Here is a 21,827-nt window from a genome sequence, read left to right on the forward strand (position 1 = left end):
GTCGTGAGTCTAATTAGATTTTCTGAAGAATGGCAAAGCTGTCAAACAACTTTGTATTAATGGATTTGTCTCTCAAAGAGTCGTAATAGAAACATTTGAAGAATTTGATCATGGATAAGTTCTTCAAATAAGAATATTAATATGTTTTTCTCTGACAGAGAAATACAGTATATATACCACTTTTGAACAGAAGATTTGCAAAGCTGTGTGATTTTAAAATAATATAACATTAACATGCTTGGAAAGCAATTAGAATACACCGTTATTATTATTGTTATTATAAGAGAAAAGACACATTCAATTGAATATATTCCTTTGAATAACAGACAACGATATCATGATAAATCTTACTTGGAAAATGCCATAAAGTAGACAATAAAAATAAATATTAACAAAAATGAGTCGTTGACCTTGCCTTGTGAAAAGTAGTCGTCCCTGTAGGTGCCTGATCAGAATTTCCTCCGCTGGTTGTGCCCCGGTTAGCTGATCACTACCCGGCTGTCAGCAGCTGAGACCGGTGACAGCTCCAGTCCACACATCGTTTCGTCTTCAGCTTACGACCGAACACAACCGCAAACATGTTCGAGGAAGCCAGCGAGGTGTTTGACAACATGTTTAAGTCTTCGTTTCCCCTGACCTTCATCGTGTTTCTACCCGCGGTACTGATCCTGGTGTCCCCGCTGCCAGCCGAGGCGGCACACGAGTTCACCGTGTACCGCATGCAGCAGTACGACCTGCAGGGACAGCCGTACGGTACGTCCGCTGGCTCTCCGTCCCGTAACACACCGGCTGAAGCCATTATCGCCTCTTCATTACGCGGCTATTAGACGGAGCTTTAACATTCAGCAGTTGTGTAGCCTCGCTGGAGTCTCTATTAGCCGTCCGGGTCGCCCACATTAATGACGGCGTGCGGAGGAGCTAGTTAGCTGCTAATGTAGCTCCGTTGTGCTACTTAGCAGCTAACTAGCTCTTCAAAAGACAATTCATCCTTAAATCTGAGAATCATTGTGCAATGTAAAGTACGCGGATCCTCCATAGAAGGTTCTTATTTTCTATTTCAAATTATCAGTAATCAGTACATTTGCGGCGCGGGGGAAATGGGATTTAAATGGCACCGAAAGGCCAGGCTAGCAGTGCAACCCACTCCTCCCTTTACACCAAATGGCACCTACTGGTGATTGTAGAGTTGCTGATCCATTGAATGGGAAATAAATCGTGATTGTAGACTGGGAGACGGCAAAAAAAAGAAGAAAAAAAAATAGGCATGCAACTTTCTCACACAATGATAAAATTGGGTAGTAGTTATTTGTTTTGAAGGTGTTGAGTGGAAATGAATGAAAGCTAGCAGAGCTTAAACGAAGCTCAGCAGTCTGATCCTCCTTGACAATGGGCTATGTCAATAATAACTCTTAATTTTAGGTTGCCTTGCTTTGTCACTTTTCACAACCAGTCACAAAATGCACCACATGAATGAAATGGTAGGATATAGCCACAATACTAGATGCAAAAAGATACATTCACACCACTGGATGGAAACTTTATAGGTTGTGTGTGTTAGATTTGGAGCAGTGTTGTAAAATGCACAATCGTTGTTTCTTTATAACATGTATCAAGACACTATCAGTAGACTGCTGTGTGTTGCTATTAAGGGGAGGTAGGCAATGATGACAATGAGAGTTCAGAAATGTATAAAAAAACGAAATAAACAATATGTTCAGTCTTCACCATAGAGAGCTCTGTAAGTCATAATACAAACTTTGAAATGGATCTTGAGTTTAATTGTGGAGAAGATGAGAGGATGCACTGTCAGTCCTTGTCATTTTAGTTTAAATCCAATTGTATGGGGTCTTGGAGCAACTGAGTGAGGCAGGTAGAGTGGGTGTGGGAATAGTCTTGCCCACATTGGCAATCTTTGTTTAGTCAGATTGTGATACAGTAGAAGTCTTAATGTCTGTAAATAGCTGAAAATGATGAGGACAACACTTCTTTGAAATGCCTTTTAATTTTCTGAGCGAGGAGCTTTGTGGTACTTTGTTTATATGATCAGCTCCTGTTTGTGTGTGTGTGCGTGCGTGTGTGGATATCTGATGTTGTCCCAGAAATGATATCCTGTGCATCTTCTCAGGTACCAGGAATGCTATCCTGAATACGGAGGCCCGTACTGTGGAGGCAGAGGTATTAAGTCGCCGCTGCGTGATCATGCGGCTCGCAGACTTCTCCTATGACAAGTACCAGAAAGCCCTTCGCCAGTCAGCAGGGGCTGTGGTCATCATCCTGCCCAAGAACATGTCCGCTCTGCCGCAGGACATAGTTCAGGTAACAACATGCTCACTAAGAAGACCTCATGCAGCGGTTTCATCTGTACAGATGTGACTGCACTGTTTTTGAACCTCTCCCCTCAGAGCTGGATGCAGCATCTTTAAAAAAAAAAAAATCATGTTACTTGTACATTCCTGCAATGTGAAATGTATATTTATTGGTAATGGGTCTTTCATTTCATGGAATGATATTAACATCCTCAGATCACATCCAGCTTTTAAAGGAAGAGTTGTGGCAAAACACTATTACATTTGGAATACCATGCACAACCATCTCTTTGACGTCTTTCTTTTTTTGTGACGTATTTGTAATGCCTCCCAAATCTTATCCAAGGTTAGTTTGACTCAAATAATGTAAGAAACGTGTTGTGACATTGTGGGAGGAAAACAGTGAAGTGGGAGTGCTTTGGACAGAGATTTAATAATACCTCTGTGAAGCACACAGTGACTGATTAACCTGCATGAATGTGTATCTTTCTGAAGGCAGAAATACTTTATGCCTTACTCACCACTTTTGTTCAGAGAGATTCTTTTAATCATTTTTTCCCCCCGAAAATAGTTTATTTAATTTCTAGGGACATGGTGTGTAAAGTTGCAGCACTACAGACCTTGCAGGAATGATATGGTTGCCTGAGTGTTTGAGTTTTTGACCTGTTGTTGACTCTTTGCAGCAGTTCATGGAGCTGGAGCCAGAGATGTTGGCCACTGAGACCATTGTCCCTGTCTACTTTGCAATGGAGGATGATGAGCTGCTGTCTATCTACCTTCAGACCCTGACCTCTTCATCCTCACAGGGCTCCTTATCAGCAGCCGAAGGCAAGACTGAGCGCTTGCACAACACATTACTATCCTTCCTGCCTCCACTGTGTTTGAAAGTCAGGCCTGACAGGTTTTTTTTTTTAAGGCCAATGTCAGGGGGACACTTTCCTAAATCATTTCACATTTGTGAAAGTTTGTGTTTATTGTGTTTTCTGCAGTCCTCCTGCATACAGCCACAGCCAATGGCTTTCAGATGGTGACGAGTGGAGCTCAGAGCAAAGCCATCAGTGACTGGGCCATCACAAGTTTAGAGGTGAGAGACTGTAATCTGAATGCTTCTGGTGAACAGGCACATTCATAGTTAAAATGTTGCCACTTTGTCACAGGAGAAAATTCACTGTTCTCAAAAGACTATCTTTAATATTCAAACACCCGTTTCAGTGTATTGTGCGTGGGTTTTAAGGGGTGTATTTTCTCCTCCATCAACCAACAAGTACTGAAGTACTGCAGTAACTCTGTACATGACAACATGTTGACTCACTGTGCAGGAAAATGATCTGTAAACTATTAACACACCAGGATACATTAATCCGAAGGTTGATAACGAACGAAACCTCACAAGGACTTATTTACAGGTGAAAGCTTTCACAGTCCACCCTCCTTAACTGAGTTCAAGCTGGAGATGTCAGTATGTGATACAGTGGCAGGGGATCTTGTGTTTATGGTTCAGCATGGTGAGCACTCCAAGATGTCTGAATGCCTGACCTGTGTTTTCTGAATCTGTGGGTGGGCCTGAATTCCTCAACAAAAGCCATTGTGTGGACTGAAAGCTGCACATTTTAGCTGAAGAGATTAATATGAGTTGCTTACGTTTAGAGCTTGTGCCCTCACACATGAACTCAGGAACTGTAGTGTTTTCTTTTAGCTATAATACCCAAAGACGGTTTTCTGACCACCTCTTGGTCTCCAAATTGATATGTGCAGTGTTTGAAATTCAAACATTTTTTAGGATTTTTTATGTGTTAATGCAAACTGATATTCACAAGGTCCTATCCACGCCACTTTTTATTGTTTTTAGTTTTTTTTTCTCGAGTGTTAAGCCATTCTAAAATGATTGAGGGGTGTATTACAGGGCGTTAGAAATCAATCAAATAACTGGAGTCAGACATTGTTGTATGTCTGATAGCAGGATTAAAATGTCACTCATATATTTCCTAATCTGAGCTTTTACATGTATGACATAAAGTGGTTTAGTCCGACCAACAAAGAAGGCATTCAGATGCCACTGTTCATTGTTTATACACCTTTTTTAATTGTATTGTTCCTGTTTATATGTCTACTTTCTTTCTTTCTTTCTCTCTGTTCTAAAACCTTTTAATTTGTGCTCCAGGGTCGTCTGGCTGGAGTTGGAGGAGAAGATCTTCCCACCATTGTTGTGGTGGCTCATTATGACTCATTTGGCGTTGCTCCCGTAAGTTCACTGCTTGTTTTTCACCTGCCTAATTATCCATGTTTAAACATTTTGTCTGCCATTTTTGCTTAACGTTAAGTTAGTTGTATCAGCGTTTTCAAGTGGTGACAGCTTTTTTTTAATTGAGTCATGTAGCACGTTCAGATGAAAAATTCTTATGTTGTTGTACTTCAGAAAACAATAGTATTTTTGTGAAGCTGCTTTTAAAAAAAGAGACTTATCAGATCAAATTAATCAGATTCTTTAGGGCAGCATTGGTCTGCAGGTTAGAGAAGTAGGCTTTGAATTGGAACAGTTCAGCTCTTTGGATCCCGAGTAAGGCGGTTGATCCTGCTGCTCCCCGAGCGCAACACCATAGCAGCCCACAGCTCCAAGCAATAGGATAAATTAAATGCAGAGAAGTAGTGTTTCCCCTGGGGGATCAGTAAGGTATGTTTTCTTTCTTGCTTTCCTCCATTCTCCTTTTTCTGCGGCGTTTAGTGGCTGTCTTATGGAGCGGACTCTAACGGTAGTGGAGTGTCCATGTTACTGGAGCTGGCTCGTCTCTTCTCCAAACTCTACACCTACAAGAGGACACATGCTGCGTGAGTCATGAAGTCATGGAGATATATTTTCACCATTTGTTCATGTATTACAGAAGCCAAACAGCTTCAGCCTTATATGAATAATCCATCTATCCAACTTAAAGTTTGCATGGTGCTGGAGCCGATCCCAGCTGTCTGTGGGTGAAGGTGGTCCAAGAGCGGTCATTAGTCCATCACAGGCCAGACACAGAGAGACATTCAGACTCACTCACATTCATGATTCAATTCATTCATGGTTTTTTAATTATTATTTTTTTAACTTCACAATTGTTCTAGTAAGAGTCACTTCTCTGCAGCCTAGCCAAACACACACTTGTACTTTTTGTGTAAAGAGTTTATATATATATATATATATATATATATATATATATATAAAAAGGGGACCCCATGATGTCATTTCAAGGGACCAACAGCATCAGTGTATGAATGTTGTGGTCGCTTATTCAATTTGTTCATTCATTCATTCGGTCCATGTCTGATAGATATGATAGAGTAACAGTTTTGAATAGTGACTTCCGTTGTTTATGCAAACACAAATCAAAGTTTATTTGTAATGTGTGTCATTGTTACTCTCCTGCTCTGAATGATTTGTAAGACCTGAATGGAGTTATCAGCTCATTCTACTGACAATAACAATCACATCTGACTTCATGAGTCAGTGCTGTGGTGGAGACTGAATTGTATGTTTGAGGGCCTGCCCACATGGCATTTATTCATCTCATAAATCTTTTGTGTTTATATGGCTATATTCAAAAAACAATATCTGTTTACATGGCAATGGCAGAAACACTGAAAACTGTATATACCAAGTCCCAGGAGAATATGTAGTAAGAGTCATCCTACCATGGAGGCCACCATTGATGTTATTGCCCGTTGACTCATACACACACAGAAGAACTGTTTACTGATGTGCATGCGTAGTAGAAGGGCTTCTGCCATCAACTTAGGACAAAGCCCGAGCGTTTCCAGGAACTACCTTTTCACCCATTTACACAACGACGGGTTTTCGAAAACTCCCACTTTGGGAGCTGCTTTCAAAAAGTTGTGTATTCAGTGGCGCTGAGCACTGATGTCATGTAAATGCACACCCAAAGCACAACACAGGGTTTGCATTTTCTGTTGAAATGATTGCAGTGTAAACAGGCCTTACATTTATTTAACAAAAGCTGAGAGGGAAAAGACTCAAACATGGAAGTATCCACCTTTTACTCCACTATACATAAGATATTTGCATGTATTTCAGCCTCAATTAATTTTGACACTGATAACCAAAAACTGAGTGGATCTTGAATATCAAACCTATTTTTATTCAGCTCACTCGTACGAGTCTCATGTGTATTTCCTGGATTACTTGTGTGTGTTTAGGTACAACCTGCTGTTCTTTGTATCTGGTGGAGGAAAGTTTAACTACCAGGGTACCAAACGTTGGCTGGAGGACAATCTGGACCACACAGGTATTTCTTTTTACACTCATCCTGCTGTAAAACACAGAACATCTGATGAACAGTCTGATGTTGTACTGAGTTTTGCACAACAGCCCACATCTGTTTTTATATATATATATATATATATATATATATATATATATATATATATATATATATATATATATATATGTGTGTGTGTGTGACTTTCTGTTTTGTCTGTTGCAGACTCCAGTCTCCTGCAGGATAACGTTGCCTTCGTCTTGTGTCTGGACACACTGGGAAATGGAGACTCTCTGCACCTTCACGTGTCTAAACCTCCTAAAGAAGGGACCCCTCAGTATTCTCTGCTCAAAGAACTTGAGATGGTACGATTCACAGTCATTCATTCATTTGAATTATATAGGAAACCAAAAGGGGAGGCGGGGCATGAAATCTTAGTTAATGGAACACCCCATCACCTGCATTTCCTTCGACGGTAATGCAGCAACAAGAGTTTTATCTAATTTATTGACGTCATCATGAGTTATCTGAAGTCAGACACTCGTCTGCACATTTGTTTCCAATGGGGCAACTCACTAGAGTGAATTACACTCTCATGAACTCCTCACCTTGAGCATCTCTTCGGTCCTTAACCTTCAGTTATGTCCTTCTCACAGGTGTCCTCAAGTCAATACCCGGAGGTGAAGTTCTCGATGGTTCACAAGAAAATCAACCTGGCCGACGACATGCTGGCCTGGGAGCACGAACGCTTTGGGATCCGCAGGCTACCGGCCTTCACTCTGTCCCACTTGCCTTCGCACCGCCTGGCTCAGCGCTCCAGCATCATGGACGTGCGGTCAGTGTCCCTCTCCTCTCGCCACGGAGCGGGAGAGCCCCCTACTGGGTGGGTTCATTACTGCAAGTCTCTCCAATCAAAAGAAGTTTAATTTTCGTTTAGTCCCACTGTGCTCATCACATCTCGTAAACCATGAATATTTTCCACTCTACATATCAGCCTTCCTGTGCGAAACCTGAACCTGATTGCTCTCTCCTTTCAACACTTTTTTTTTCTCGTAATTTTAAGCGCCTCATTGATGTTTGTGTTGTTTCTGTCTTCATCGTCGCCACATTTACTCTTACAGGCCTCACGTAGATGTAAAGAAACTCGAGAGGAACACGAAGGTGGTCGCAGAAGCACTGGCCAGAGTTATCTACAACCTTACAGAGAAGGTATTTCTCGATTGAGATCATTATAACGTCACTATCATCAGTGTCTCGGGGCTTATTTCTAACGTACAACACGCTCTTTCTGTTGTGTCGCGTCCTCCTGCACAGGGAGCGCCTGGAGACTTGCAGATTTTCACAGAACAAATGGTACGTGAATAAATTGCACACCTCTTCTCTCACGCTTATGTTTCAGTCAATTACTGACAATACTTCAGGGTTTGGGAATCTAATGGTTTCTTTATGGAAGTGTACTGCATTCAGACAAGTTTGATTCATGACGAAATACTCCAAAACACCCCTAGAGGGCTCCGTTCTCTTTGTCCCTGAGCTTTCTTTTTATGGGAACAGACATGTCCCATTTTCTCGGTATACATTTATGAAATAAAAAAAGTAAAATTAAACAAATTGGGTCTTATGGATGGTGTGTTTTTAAGAGGGTTTGAAGCAATTTATCTTTTAGGTTGACAATGCTGAATAATATCTGAGAGGTTAACTTTAAAAATGGGTTTGTACGTTTTTATGGATCCATGTTTAACACTTTCACACAGTGAATTCACCATTACTCAGAGTTAGAGTTTAGTGCTTTCGGTATGAATCTTTGGAGTATTAAAGAATTCTGATCATGAATCTTGGATCTCGGCGTCTGAAAGCTTGCTCTATGACGCGAAGACTGTTTCTCTGAGGCGCTTTCACCTGCCAGGCAGCTTCGTGTTTCTTCCACAGTTTCTTCTTGTATCCCACAAACATTTCCCTTTCCTTTCCTGAGGCTAAAACACGTAGCGGCTCCTGCATGGCTGCTGAGTAAGACTGGAAACAAGCTGACACCGCCTGCAGATATTTTACCAGAGTGTCTGAGTCTGAGTCTGAAGCAGAGGTCATCAGGCGGTGATGCTGTGCAGTGAATAGATTACTATACAGTGTTGCATGCTCTGTGAATGCAATATGGCGCATCTCAAAGGTATTCAAACTGATGATATGATGCCACCAAAGAATTGGCACAAGTTTGAGTTGAACGGTCCAGTTGACAAGGAAAATCAAGTTATTACAATGAGGTTATATTTCTGATAACCGGTGTGGACTTTTTGTGTGTCTGAATGCAGTTTGCCTCTATAGGTTCTCTAGATCTTTCTAAATCTGGTGGACTCTGATGAAGCTCTGTCTCCGTCAGCAGGTGCAGGAAGAGCATCTCTCGGCAGTGGTGGACTGGCTCACAGCACAGCCCCGAGCCGCCCAGCTGGTGGACAAAGACAGCAACGTGGTGTCCACTCTGGAGTATCACCTCGGACGCTACCTCAAAGACGTCAAGAGACACTACGTCAAAGCAGATAAAAGGTACAAAATGCAGCGAGGCCGAGCGGAGAGGCCGAGCAGAGGCGATCTTATAAACACCCGTGAACAAACTCCGGCACACGTTGCCTTCTTGTCCGCATGCAGGTCTTTCAGTCTGCCTCAATGCTGTTTGAAACCCGAGAAATTGAGGCTTGAATAGTTTCTAATGTCACACAGAAAGTCTTTGAACATGAAGCTTCTTCCAGTACAGATTCAACGTATGATCAGTTTTCTCTTCATCTCCTCAGGGATCCCGAGTTTGTCTTCTACGACCAGCTGAAGCAGACTATGAACGCTTACAGGTTCGGCTCAATCAGCTCCCATCCGCTTCAGTTCTCCCCGTCCTCACTTTATTTTCAGACTTTCGTCCATAACAGTAAAGAAATGACATTAAAATGCCCTTGTTTCTTTGTGAAAGTCCCTGGTGTGGCCTCCTCTCTGTGGGTCTGACTCTGGCGGTTTCTCTCTCGTTCTCAGAGTGAAGCCGGCTATTTTCGACCTGCTGCTGGCTGTCTGCATTGCAGCCTATTTAGGGATCATGTATCTTGCGATCCAGGTAAGTCGCAGTGTTGTTGCAGCGCTCGGTACATCCTCTCACACCAGCTTCACTTTACAGAGGAGAGGAATTCAGATTGGATGATGATCTATGTGGAGTCGATCTAATATTGTTCTGAGCAATTATAACCTTAAACAAGGCTGAATCAAAAACCTTAATAATCCTAATAACTTTAATTAGTGAGGGCTTTTATTACCAAGTATTTCATAGAACATAATGAATAGTAAAAACTTATACAAGTATCATTTCAATATGACATAATGAAGGGTAATAAAAAGTGGAAATATATAATTTAAGTGATGAAAATTCTATGAAATGAATGTTGTCTCTTCCCAAAGCTTTATGAACTGAGATATGTGTTCAAAAAGACAGATGTGTTAGAGCGTCTGATCTCGGACTTCTCTCGCTCACTTGTAAGTTCAAAGTTCAGATGATGTGACGTAGTTTTGCTAAGAGAGGTATGCCAACAACGTAAACAACCACATCTAGGACTTTAAAAATATTAAACGAGGCACCATAGCTTGTGAACAAAGATTAATATTTGTAGTGTGTTGGTGTTGATTTATTTTATGCTTTATGCTAAAGAGTGACATCGTCATTGTATTTTGGCTTATAAATGTTTGAAAAGCGGTTGTGACATTTAGTGTCTGAATACCACGCGATCACTGTCTTTTCTCTCTTGGTGGTTTCTTTGCAGAACTTTGGAGTCCTATACAGCATTGTCCGTAGGATCACTCAACCTAAGGCCAAGGTCTACTGAGAGCGCCCCCCCCGCAGACCCTACTGCACCTCCTTTCCTCAAGTGTAAAAAAACAAAACAAACTCTTACTGTACGATGCAGACGTGGGACCGAGCTGCTGTTCTTACGATGGTTTTCAAACCAGCAGATTCACTTCTAATGTCCTTTATCCCGATCCTCAACTTATGATGTCAGACCACTTCCTGCTGTCAGCTTCAGCCCATTTGACCACGGTAATTCTGTTTCTCTCACCAGTCCATTGTGTGTTTTTCTCCTTTTCCTCACACGACGGATCTCACAGTGGCTGTTGTGTCGCTCTTTATCTTTCTTCTCAGTCCACTTTGAGCCAAACTGACACCATGTGTTGTCTCCGGCAGCTATAGAGAGAAACTGAACGCTTTCAGCCCCCATCATGCCCACCAACCCTCAGGTTAAAGCCTCTTTCAACACATTACTTACATTGTTTTTGTTTTTCAAAAGGGTTACAGACCGTCGCAGTCATTTCTCCTCCCCATGTCGACCGTGCAGAGGATTGTACTGAAGCTTAATTTTGTATCCTGAGATAAAACTGAGGTTTCACTCCATAAAACATTATAAATTCATGTCGCATTAATATGATTCTTCCACTGCAGGAAGCCATGTATATGGAAATGACTTGAACAGACGTTGATAGCATACAAGGCTCATATTGTATTGGTTTTCATTGTTAAGCCTCCGGCAGATGTCTACTGAGGCGAAACACCCCCCCCCCCCCCTTTGGTCCTTGACGATCAGATCAGTCAGGTGACATATGGCCCCGTTCATGTATCTGCCTGTGAATGTGGCGATAAAAAGGTTATAAAAAGATCCTTTCTTTTTCCACTCCAGCCTTCTTTATCGCAATCGGGGGTCTGCAGGGTGCCGAAGTCGATCCCAGCTGACGTGGGGTGTGGGGGGGTGGGGGCAGGGCACCGTAGCAGGCCACCAGTCCAACTCACACGGGGATAATCTTAACAAACACGTCCTTGTTGGAGGAAGTACACAGAGAAGGTGCCCTCATTGGGAAAACAAGCAAACTGCACTCAAGCCTCTCTGGATAGTCCCACTGGTTTGGTGGCAGGAAGGGGGATGAACAGTGTGTAGTGATTAGTACCAATTGAAAACACTTGGAGAACAAAAAATGAAAGTCAGTGGTTGTGGTATCTTGGGGTTTCACCTTCAAAAAGTTTGAAAATCTTACAAGAACCAACCAGCTTCCTCCAAACAATACAAACTCTTGTTTGTTTTTGTCCAGAAGTGTGATTCTCTCGGCGGTGACTCTTGACCTGAACGGTGCCGCACGTCTTTTCTCACATAGTTGCTGAGATGGACCCCCGGCCTCCTTCACCCCTAATAGAGCCCATTTTTCTGTGGTGTTTTCAACCACGTTTCCTCTCCTATTGATCATCTGAAAGGCTCCAATTAAATTACAACAATTGTTATACATTTCCCCGCAAACCATCAAATGTTTTAAATGAGATTTTGATAGATTACCATTCCTGCAGAATAACAAAGGCCATTTAAAAAAAGAAAAACGGGGAAAAGACTAGCATTATTATTTTTTTTTATTTATTGTCTGAATATGTGATGTAATATATGATAAGGCGCCCACCTTGTAATTACAACAGTTTGGATGAGGAATCAGAAAGGATCTGTGTGTCGAGGAGCTCTCCGTGAATAATGTGATTATTGTGTTGAGAATGTGCTGATAAATAATTGTGGATCTGAATCATGGAACACAAACTTCTGTTTACAAAAGAGGAGTGGTCTGAATGAAATGTGAAGTAGTGTTTAGATCGTGTGACTCCCATCGCCTTGGTCGTGATTTTTGTTCGAACGGAAGTGACGGAATGAAACATCCATGCCAAATAATGAACGCCGTACGACTCCCGGTTTAGCGTCACCGTAGAAACAAATGTTGCCATCTGCCATTTTCATTTTGTTCAGTTTTTCTTTCTTTGAGGTTTTGTTTTCTGTCGCCGTCTGAGCTGCTGTGTCTTATTTTCCCACCTCAAACCTTTTAACCTCTACATTTATTCAATCAAATGTCAATTTTTTGGTGGGGGATTGACTCATTGGTGATGTTTGACATCCCCGTCCCAGAAAGATCAAACCTCTTTACACCTGCTGACGGGAGGGAAATGCGAGCCGTCACGTGATTTTAAAGCTTTGGTAAGATTTTCAGTAATTATATCAGTGTATTTGAACACCGCACTGCACAAAATGTAGGAAACAATTAAAATTGGACATGTAAAAATGGTTAAAAAAAAACCAAACTTATATGGAACAATTGTTGTTTTGTTAATTAAAAACTGCAGTACTGCCCAGGCACTTTTCTCTTCTGTGAATCTTTTTCTATACTTTTTTTTTTTTTTTTCCTCACCCATTTGCTGCATGACATTTTATGCCACCACTTGCCATTGTAACAAAGCAAAGATGATTTTCTGCCCTGATGAGGATTGCTGTGGTGGTACAGACACATTTTATATTTATTTGCTGCAGTTTGTTTTCATTGGTGCATTGTAAGAAAACCTCCACAGCATTGAACAGATCTTCACCACAATTTACAATAAAAACGATATCAGTTGTGATTAAAAAAGACAAATACTTGAGAAAAAAACAAACAAACAAGCGTGCCTCTTGTTTACAGACATGTTTTATTTTATGAGAAAAAAATGAAACAATAACATTGGCAGAATGGTATTAAAATTGTATTACAAAAGTCATATTTTGGAAAGTGGTCAAATTGAGAATCGGGGTAATTCGTTTATAGCTTATAGCATCAGTGGTTCAACAGTCCATAAAGTACACCTCTTAAAATAAGATATTTAGTCAATTAATCTTCAGTCGAAGCCATAAAAACGCCCAAATTTTCCCTTTTCCCCCCCTTTAAATTTTTTTTTTTTTTTTTTTTTTAATTGACTAATGAACAATAAAAATAATACCAATAAATTACAGTGCAATGTAAAAGAAATACCTGCAGGGGGCTTTCTCTGCCCATCACTCGTCACCAGCTCCCACAAACACTTGCCTCATAGTTTGGGTGGACTTTTTTGGCACAATCAAAGCCTCAATGGAAACACTTTGTCATGATGGAGCGAAACCGGTCATCCAGTTCATGAAAATGTGCAAAACAGCACCTCCATCTCTCATCAACCTTTCACGGCGTGACTGTTTATCTCAGGGAAGCAGACAAATTCAGGCTGATATGTAATACTATTGATTATTGCATTAGAAATCCACTTTCGCAACGCAGCAGCTTCATCAATGTTGCCGCAATGCTGATGAATTTTCAAACATGGATGGTTTGGTCATGATGTATTAGTTTAACTTACTGCCTTCCCTCAGATATCTCTGTGCTGATCTCATTAGTGTGTACATACGGACTGCAAATACACTGAATAGCAGCCCTCCGCCCACCGCTGTTTGCTATAAGGTGCCCAATGCCGCTTTATAGTGCAGCTCACAAACACCAGTCACATAATCCATCGCTCCCTAACATTTCCATGATTTGCTTTGTCAATGTGGAGATGACAAGCTCAAAAGTCTGGAAACCAGCTGTATCACAAACTGTTTGAAAAACACTTCATTTGTCCTTCAGATCAAACCCAGATTTGTGTCTTACTGCTCGAGAGGAAGTGGAGCCAATAAATGTGGACTTGTGTGTATTCACACAACTTTGTGAAGGGGATTATTCTTCGCTAGACTGTTGATTGCTTTAATCATAACCGACTTAAAAGATAAGAAATCTTCTAGCTTGACTAAAACAAGCTTGGAAAAATCATAAAAATGAACCCCCTCCTCCCTAAACTGCACATGATGTAATCAATCAGCCAGACTTTGTTTTGCACTTTACATCCAGAAGTGTCTCAGTTAAACTGGGCTGGAGGTGGCAAATGTGTGTAAAACTTACCGAAAGAAATAATTTAGAATTCACCATCATGAACATGTGCTGTTAAGACCTCCCCCCCCCCCCCCCCCCCCCTTTTTAATTAATTCATTATTTCTCTTAAATAAACTCAGTGCGGATGGTGTCCAGGTATTGAAACTTTTATTGCACAGGGAAGTAGATTACATAAACACACTTCAATGTTTTGGGGAGTTTGTGTGTGTGTGTGTTTTTGTTTGTTTTTCTTAAGAGGAGGGGATAATTCACTAATTTAAATACTCAAAACCTTTAAATAATAAAAAAAAAAAAAAGATTTAAAAGCTATTAGCTGTTTAAAGACATTGTCTGTAAAAGCTGAACGTACACGGAGGTGTTGAGGAGGGTAAACACCACGTTGTAAACATTACAGTCTTATCTAGTGGTACATTTAATCTTGTTGCCCACCCCGAGTAGTCGCTACTCGTTGACGCCACACAGCTACTGTGCGTTGTGTCGGTGAGCTGGGGAAAGCAAGTGTGTATCACACAGTACCATCGCATCACACCGAATCCAGATCACAGGTCTTTGTGGGTTTACTGTAGTCTTCCAATCCCAGTTCAGGTATTATTTCCGTCATCACATAACAAGAATATGAGCAGACTACTGGATATTCTAAGCCTCACAGTTGAACAGGAACGACAGCAACATGTTGGATGGACCATGTCGCTTACAGTACAGATGTGTCGTGCGACTACACCACAAGCGAGTGTGAGCCAGCATTCAGATTTTTAAAAAAAAAAACGAGAGGCGGGAAACCGAAAATCCAGAGGTTGGGATGTACGTTGGGCAAAACAGCTTTCCCTGGTCCCGGGTGAAAATACCTGATCCGAGCAGACGACACACAGCAGGAAATGAAACGACACACATCTGGGATACAAACAGTGCTCTCACAGGTAAAATAACAGCAGCAATTCAAAGAGAATGTATAAAAAAAGAAAAAAAAAATCAACAGGGATAACCCGAACTATAGCACTAATAGTGATAGTTTCATGTAAAAATTTAAAGTTAGTTCCAATCCCCCTCCCTCCGTCGCGCCAACGTGGGGACCGCGGATAACAAACTAAAACTGAACGAACAGACGACATCTGCGGCCTGCTCCAGCAGCACAAGCATGCTGTTCATCCAAACAAGAGCGTGAATTTGATCGAGAAGGTAGTAAAAATAGAAACATCCCTTAATTTAATAGAAGTGCAGCAGCCGTTCCAGTAACGCACACAGGTAACAGCGGGAGAAAAAAACCAGTCAAATGAAACGGTTCCCTTCACTGTGGTCGACCGAGTTCGGTCCAGACGTCTCGATGTGGCTCCCTGGAGCCGCACGGTCTGAAGGACCCATGTGTGAATCTCACGGGGGGGCCGAGTGGCTCCCTGTGTTTGCGTCGGTGGTCAGCGCTGCTTCAAAAACAATTTTCTGACTAGAATAAAGATGTAATGATTACATAGCTAGAGGATTTTTGACAATTTTATAGCATATTTCCAAAAATCATTCCAATGTCATGCATTCCTGAATACCATAATGTGTGCATACATGTTTAGATTTTTTTTTTAAATCTTTTTTTTTAAATAACATACTGATTTTTTTTTTTTTTTTTTAAATCTTTACACATGTTCGGGGGGCTATTGTTTCAAATCGTTTGCGAACCCAATAGCCGCCGCCGCCGCCGAACCGCTTTAAAATGTGATTAAAATCCACGTGGGTTCAAACAACTTAAATCATGAGGATGACACTTAAAAACCCGTTCAATCAATTCTCGCTATTTGCCGTCATTAAACCAGCAATCAGCTTGTACGCCTTCATGTCAGTGCAGCAACAGATGCTTCGCAACGCACACTGAGGAACTACTATTTAAAACAAAAGAAGAAAGCTTTCTCCACACGGGAATGCTGAGGGGAATAATCCCAATGCCTGCTGATCATCAGTACACACACATTCTCACACACACATTCTCACACAGACACACACACACACACACACACTCACGTCCCTGCTTTTCAGTTCAAATTAATAGATGCAGAGGGCCGCAGCTGTGCAGTCGCCACAAATAGTATGAAAATCAATCCATGTGTTGCAGCAGCGCCGGACAACAGGAGGCAGGCTCGCCACTCAATCATGTAGGTTTTTTTTTTCTTTTCTTTTCTTTTCTTTTTATATCTTGACTCCTTGTGTTTTCATTCAAAGGATGGACGGACGTTGAAGTAGGAGAAGGTAAGAAGAAAAGGAACCCATTGGGAAACATGTCACCCTTACAGAAGTAGCGTAGAGCTTGTTCGTCATCTTACTACAGATCTGAAGGTCTATAAGTGCTTTTAACCAGCCAAAACCTGGTCCCTTGTCTGGGTGCTGTGGTGGTGTGAGGGTGAAGTGATGAATATGACACCCTGTACGGTCACAGTCCAACTCTCACTCAAACTGGCGTTCTACTGAATCTACCAAATGCAAAGTTACCAACAGTAAGACAAAAAGTCAGCTGAAATAACATTCACAGTGCGCTAACAAAACAAAAAACTGAGAACCAAAAGGACAGAAATGAAATGAAATGGTCTAAAACAAATAAAAAGAATAGAAACTCGTCGCACTCTAGCTTGGTTGTTTTTTCCTATTTTGCTCGTTTTCACACTCATCCTTCCGGCCACGTCGGGAGCGTGAGCTTTCTGAGGAGTTGCGTCCCACCGTGCATGCACTTGTAGCGTGGTGCCAGGTGGCGGCGGTGGAGAGGCGGTTATAGATGCTTCTCCTTAGTGATCCCGTTCTGCACGTGCTTCCTGCCAAAGACAGACAGAGAGAGCAGCAGTGAGTGGTGGAGGAAAGAGTGGAGAGGGGAGGGGGGGGGGGGGGGGTGTTTCAGCAGAGCGGGCACGGAGGATATCAGAAGTGTTAAAGGCCGGGCTGATAAGGAGCGCCACATAATCAAATCTCCATATGGTCCCGGGGTGGTTGGATCCTATCGGCTCAGCAGGAGGTCCACCTGCCCCCCCCAGCTACAGCTGCTCTCATGAGGAGGGGGACCCTGCCCCACAACAACAAACCTATTAATTCTACCACTACAATACTGTTATTGTCATATTCATCTATTCTTAACAAATCAGAGAGGCAGAGTGAAGAAGACCCTAAAGGATTCGGGGTCTTCAAAGATAGAGTGGTCAAAGGCTGCAATTGATAACCAGCAGCAGATGACAGGGATGCACAGGGGTAAAGGTATATGAACAGATAACAACGGAACAACGGATGAGTCAATAGCTTCAGATAAAAAAAGCACAAAAAGATATACTTTGGTTTCAGTCGATATTTCTCTGGTTGGGTGTTTCAAAGGGCTTTCGCATGAAAGTCCAGTGTTCATTGTGTGATATGGTGGCGTGCTTAAAGGTCAATAAAAGGCCCAAAGACTAAGAGCCACAATCTTGAAAGCCTCAGTGTCCTTCTATAGAATCAGAGAGTAACACCACCGTATCTGCTTGGATTAACTCACAAATGGATCAAATGGGCTTTTCTATGTGAAGTTTGCATGTTCATGCTCACTCCAGGGACTTTCCTCCCACAGGTCGAAATGATGCATTTTGAGGTTATTTGGTGACTTTCAGTGTCCCGTAGGGACAAACTTCCCCTTGGGGGGCGCCAGAGAGCTGACTCGGGGGGGGGGGGGCTCATCCTCAGTCGCTGAAGCCCCCCCACAGGGTCTCTGCAGTTTGAACCACTAAATACCAAATAAATGTGTGTTTTGTGATGTAATGACGAAATAACAAAAACACAGTTTCACTTCTGTCAGTAGTCTTTTTGTTTTATAATCAGTGGAGTCAGTTGAGTTTGGATCTATCGTACATGAGCAAGGAGAGCACTGTGGGACTTTGGCTGCAGTTTGACCGCTGTGTGAGCCCAGCTTATCTTTGATGGCAGTAAAGTGTATCGTAGTATCTGTGAGGTGGCACTGTCACGTTTGTTCATATTTCTGGAACACTTTCATTCAGAGACACTTTTAATTTGACGAACAGAAGTTCCTGTTACTCAGGTTTTGGTTTCATATTGAGTGCGACATGTCAGCATGTGGCTATGATGTTTAAAAAAAAATAATAATAATAATAATTATAGCTGTTGATAAATGTGAGCATTGATACAGGTGATAAACACCAGGACAGGAATAACTTAACACACTGACAAAGGCTGGCTTTGCACAGATTTCCCTAATGATCTGTCTACTCCTGATTTATTGGTGTGGAAATTCCACAAATAGCACCTAAAGACGGGTTTGGTTTTCCTCCAAACTCCTAAAACAGGTTCTAATTTTATAGTAAAACTCTGCCACCGCTTGGCCGGAGGGTCATTTTCCAGCCAGAGCTGTGGTTTCTGAGACGGAGCAAACACAAGACAAGACCGAAGGCGTCGCTCACCCCTCGGCAGAATTGTGATGTCCAGCATCATCGTCGTTGTTTTGTGCCTGAGGATTCCGCCGCAATCTCCCCGCCGCCTTGCTGCTGTCCTCGTCCTCGTACTCCCGGACGTCGTTCACTTCCTTCATCTTGAGCACCTTCACTACAAAGACCACGATGAACTAGACAGACGCAAACAGACAAGAGGAAAACGGGGACAAATTAAATCGGATCTGCCAAATCTGCCACCTGAGTTAAAACGTTTCTTATTATTAAATCTTCACAAGCCACTCACGAAAATATCTGTAAAATCATTATGTTTGCCAGAAAAGTGTTGGATATTTCTATAAGTCTATGGTTTTAATGAGGTTTTATCATTATATATCAGTTGCCGTCACTTTTCTCCATATTAACCTTGACATCACATGATCTCGTTCTGTGAATTGCTTAATGTATATTTCAATCGTTAAGCTGGAGTTCAGACTAATATCTGACCAACTCTTCAGATCTTTCCTTCTTTTTTCAAATGTATTTTTTGTGTAATTTCACTCATATAATATCAGAGCTACTTGTGTAACATTTATTCCTAAATATTCTATTGATTTATCATTCATATTGACCTTGTATATTTGTATTATCTCTTGAGGAGGGAAGTGCCTGTCCACTACTGAGAAGTGCCGACCTCCATTTGATGGAAGTTAATACTGCAATCGTATGAAGTTCAGCGTTTTGTAAATGCCTCTCATGTATCCTCACCAAGAACCAGTAGATATTCATGATGAGCAGCGCAAAGAGCAGTGCGTTAAAGAAGAAGTAGAAGGGGATGGTGGGGACGGACTGGAGGCTGGACACACAGGTGGCGTACAGCACTTTGAGAGGGAACCAGTAGAGACGGAACCAGAACCTGAGAGAGACAGAGACCGTATTACAGTGAGGACGAGAAGTAAGCGTAGCGCCCGTCTCTTCGTCTTGGACAACTTATTGAGTGAACGACGCAAAACATTACGGAAACGCTGCAGAACTTTACACTGTGACAAAGAACTATTAGAAGGAGAAATGAGTGTGTGTGTGTGTGTGTGTGTGTCAGTGCTCACCAGGTGATGCTGAAGCTGACGGAGCCCATGTTGGACAGCACGTCATTGAGCAGGTAATACCCTCCTCCTCGGGACTTCAGGTAGACGTTGAGCTTGGTGAACTCCAGCTGGATGTCGTTGATGTCATGCAGGAATAACACCAAAATGCCAACGTTGTGGTACCTGAAGGGCACGAAACATACACAGTACAGTGCGTGTCGTGTTTGTATTCATTCCTAATGCATGCACGAGAGCAGGACATCATCAAAAAAAATTGTTTTCTTGGTTACAGGAAAGGAATTGCATTGTTCTTGTTCCTTGTTTTTGCTGAACTGAGATAAATACGTTTCTGTTCAATCTTTTTCAGCATATTAAATCATAATGTAACGCTCGCGTTCATGAATTTGATCATCGTCGCTGATACAACTCGCTGTGTCCCTGCTTCTCTGTATGTTGCTGTGATTATTACATCTGCTAAGAGTTTCCTCTTCTGTGGTGAGTTATCTGAAAGCACAACAATACACCATTAAAAGAAGTACCTGAAGGCATAGGAGAAGGAAATGAGAGCCAGTGTGATGATGTGGTGCACCACCATGACTGCAGAGTCCTTCCTCCAGGCGTCCATGTAGACCGTAGCATAGATGGAGTGGCCGTAGAAGCTGCCTTGGATCAGGTAGGCTATGGCGATGTCTAGAGGCACTGACATACCACTCTTCCAGTCTGGACGACGGGCGAGAAGGAAACATTTCAATATGGGTGTAAAGAAAACTGCAGAAATAATGCACAATACTGTATCCTCATAATCAAACCTCAAGACCTTTGACCAAATATGGTCACCTGTCTGATAAAGGGTAAAGCATAACTTTTGAAGAATTAACATCACATGACATTACAAATTAAAGTTGATTTGCAAAGGAATTTTGGCCTGGCAAATAATAGAAATATCATAGAAAGCTTTTAACAAGAAGTCTTGGAACTGTTTTTTTTTCCTAAGGTGAAGAACCATGTTATGTTATGAGACACATATGTGTATTTCATATTATCAAGTTAAAGGGAAATTCATACGTAAAGGCAACACCATAATATATGATCAGAGTTTCTTTAAATTGAAGAATAAACCTGCTGATCTCTTGAGCCATGTATTGTTGCAACGTTTGAGAGAAACTGTGGTAGATATATTGAAATTTCATCAACAGGGGGCAGCAAAATGATACGTTTTAACAATTACAGCTTGAATAGTTCTTAGTTCCTGGTGCACAGTGCTGACCTGTGTACAGGTCACGCACACCTCAGGTGTCAGCAGACTCCAGACTCCAAATATACAAACACAAAGATTCTTTTGTAAAGATAATTGTTATGCTAAAGATTTATAAATGGCACAGGGAAAAAAAAGGCCGTACATTCATGTTGTGTATGACAGAGGTATTTCATTCTCTGTTGTCTGTGCTCTTTTTTTTGCTACTGAGTGCAACATATTTTAAAACAGAGAGGCGTAGTGGTATCATCACTATCATGCAGTTTGATATAGCCATGCCAATAGGCCTATTTACATCAGGCACGGAGCTTATCAGTGAAAACTCAAAGGGTTGGAGGCCCTTGTTTTGGATCTGCCACACTGTGATCTCCCCTGCCCATGCTGGTTTTTGTTGCACAAACCAAACTGCATTTTTTGTTGTTGCAGTCGGAGCCGTGATAAACTGTGAACAGATGATTTGCTCATATTTTTAAAAGGGACCAACTTCACGAAAGCATCAGATAAGAATGCAGAAGTTGACTCAACAAGAGAAGAGGACGATCATAGTCACATTCACACCTACTGGCAGTTTTAAATTCATCATTACTCAGAAAATATGCACAATGCACAAGAAGAAGAACATGCAAATGCCGAACGGTACACTGCCCAAGCCTAACCCAAACACAAACTGTGCACATTTTGGCTGTGAGACGACAGAGCTGATCACTGGATAGCCCTATTTGATTTCAGACAGATGATTGCCTCAAGGCAGTACAGCAGGAGTATAAATATAAAGAGGAGTAATGCAGTTGTTTGCCGCAGAT

General features: G+C 41.8%; 2 protein-coding genes across 6 annotated transcripts in view; one reads left to right on the forward strand and one right to left on the reverse strand.

The window, feature by feature from the left end:
- Positions 1-547: 547 nt before the first annotated feature.
- Positions 548-12,738, forward strand: ncln (nicalin). Of its 5 annotated transcripts, none has more exons than XM_080505951.1 (15): positions 548-753; positions 2,126-2,316; positions 2,990-3,134; positions 3,296-3,390; positions 4,468-4,548; positions 5,029-5,132; positions 6,498-6,586; positions 6,785-6,924; positions 7,216-7,442; positions 7,681-7,768; positions 7,874-7,912; positions 8,934-9,097; positions 9,343-9,396; positions 9,572-9,650; positions 10,348-12,738. In XM_080505951.1, the coding sequence occupies exons 1-15, from the start codon at positions 579-581 to the stop codon at positions 10,408-10,410; spliced, it is 1,734 nt and encodes a 577-aa protein (XP_080362077.1). In that variant the 5' UTR covers positions 548-578; the 3' UTR covers positions 10,411-12,738. The 5 variants fall into 5 exon arrangements, with proteins under 5 accessions (XP_080362077.1, XP_080362078.1, XP_080362080.1 ...); XM_080505952.1 differs by having other exon boundaries at positions 8,937-9,097; XM_080505954.1 differs by having other exon boundaries at positions 7,216-7,394.
- A 1,795-nt stretch (positions 12,739-14,533) lies between these two features.
- Positions 14,534-21,827, reverse strand: part of cers1 (ceramide synthase 1) — a 28,372-nt gene continuing 21,078 nt past the window's right edge. Inside the window, exons 3-7 of the mRNA XM_080505853.1 lie at positions 20,309-20,489; positions 19,791-19,952; positions 19,453-19,600; positions 18,718-18,878; positions 14,534-17,097 (exon numbers count right to left, since the gene is read on the reverse strand). Of these exons, the coding sequence (XP_080361979.1) occupies positions 17,055-17,097; positions 18,718-18,878; positions 19,453-19,600; positions 19,791-19,952; positions 20,309-20,489 (695 nt within the window). The 3' untranslated portion in view covers positions 14,534-17,054. The remainder of the gene's footprint in view (positions 17,098-18,717; positions 18,879-19,452; positions 19,601-19,790; positions 19,953-20,308; positions 20,490-21,827) is intronic.

Source organism: Blennius ocellaris (assembly GCF_963422515.1).
Source record: "Blennius ocellaris genome assembly, chromosome: 12".
NCBI classification, from domain to species: domain Eukaryota; kingdom Metazoa; phylum Chordata; class Actinopteri; order Blenniiformes; family Blenniidae; genus Blennius; species Blennius ocellaris.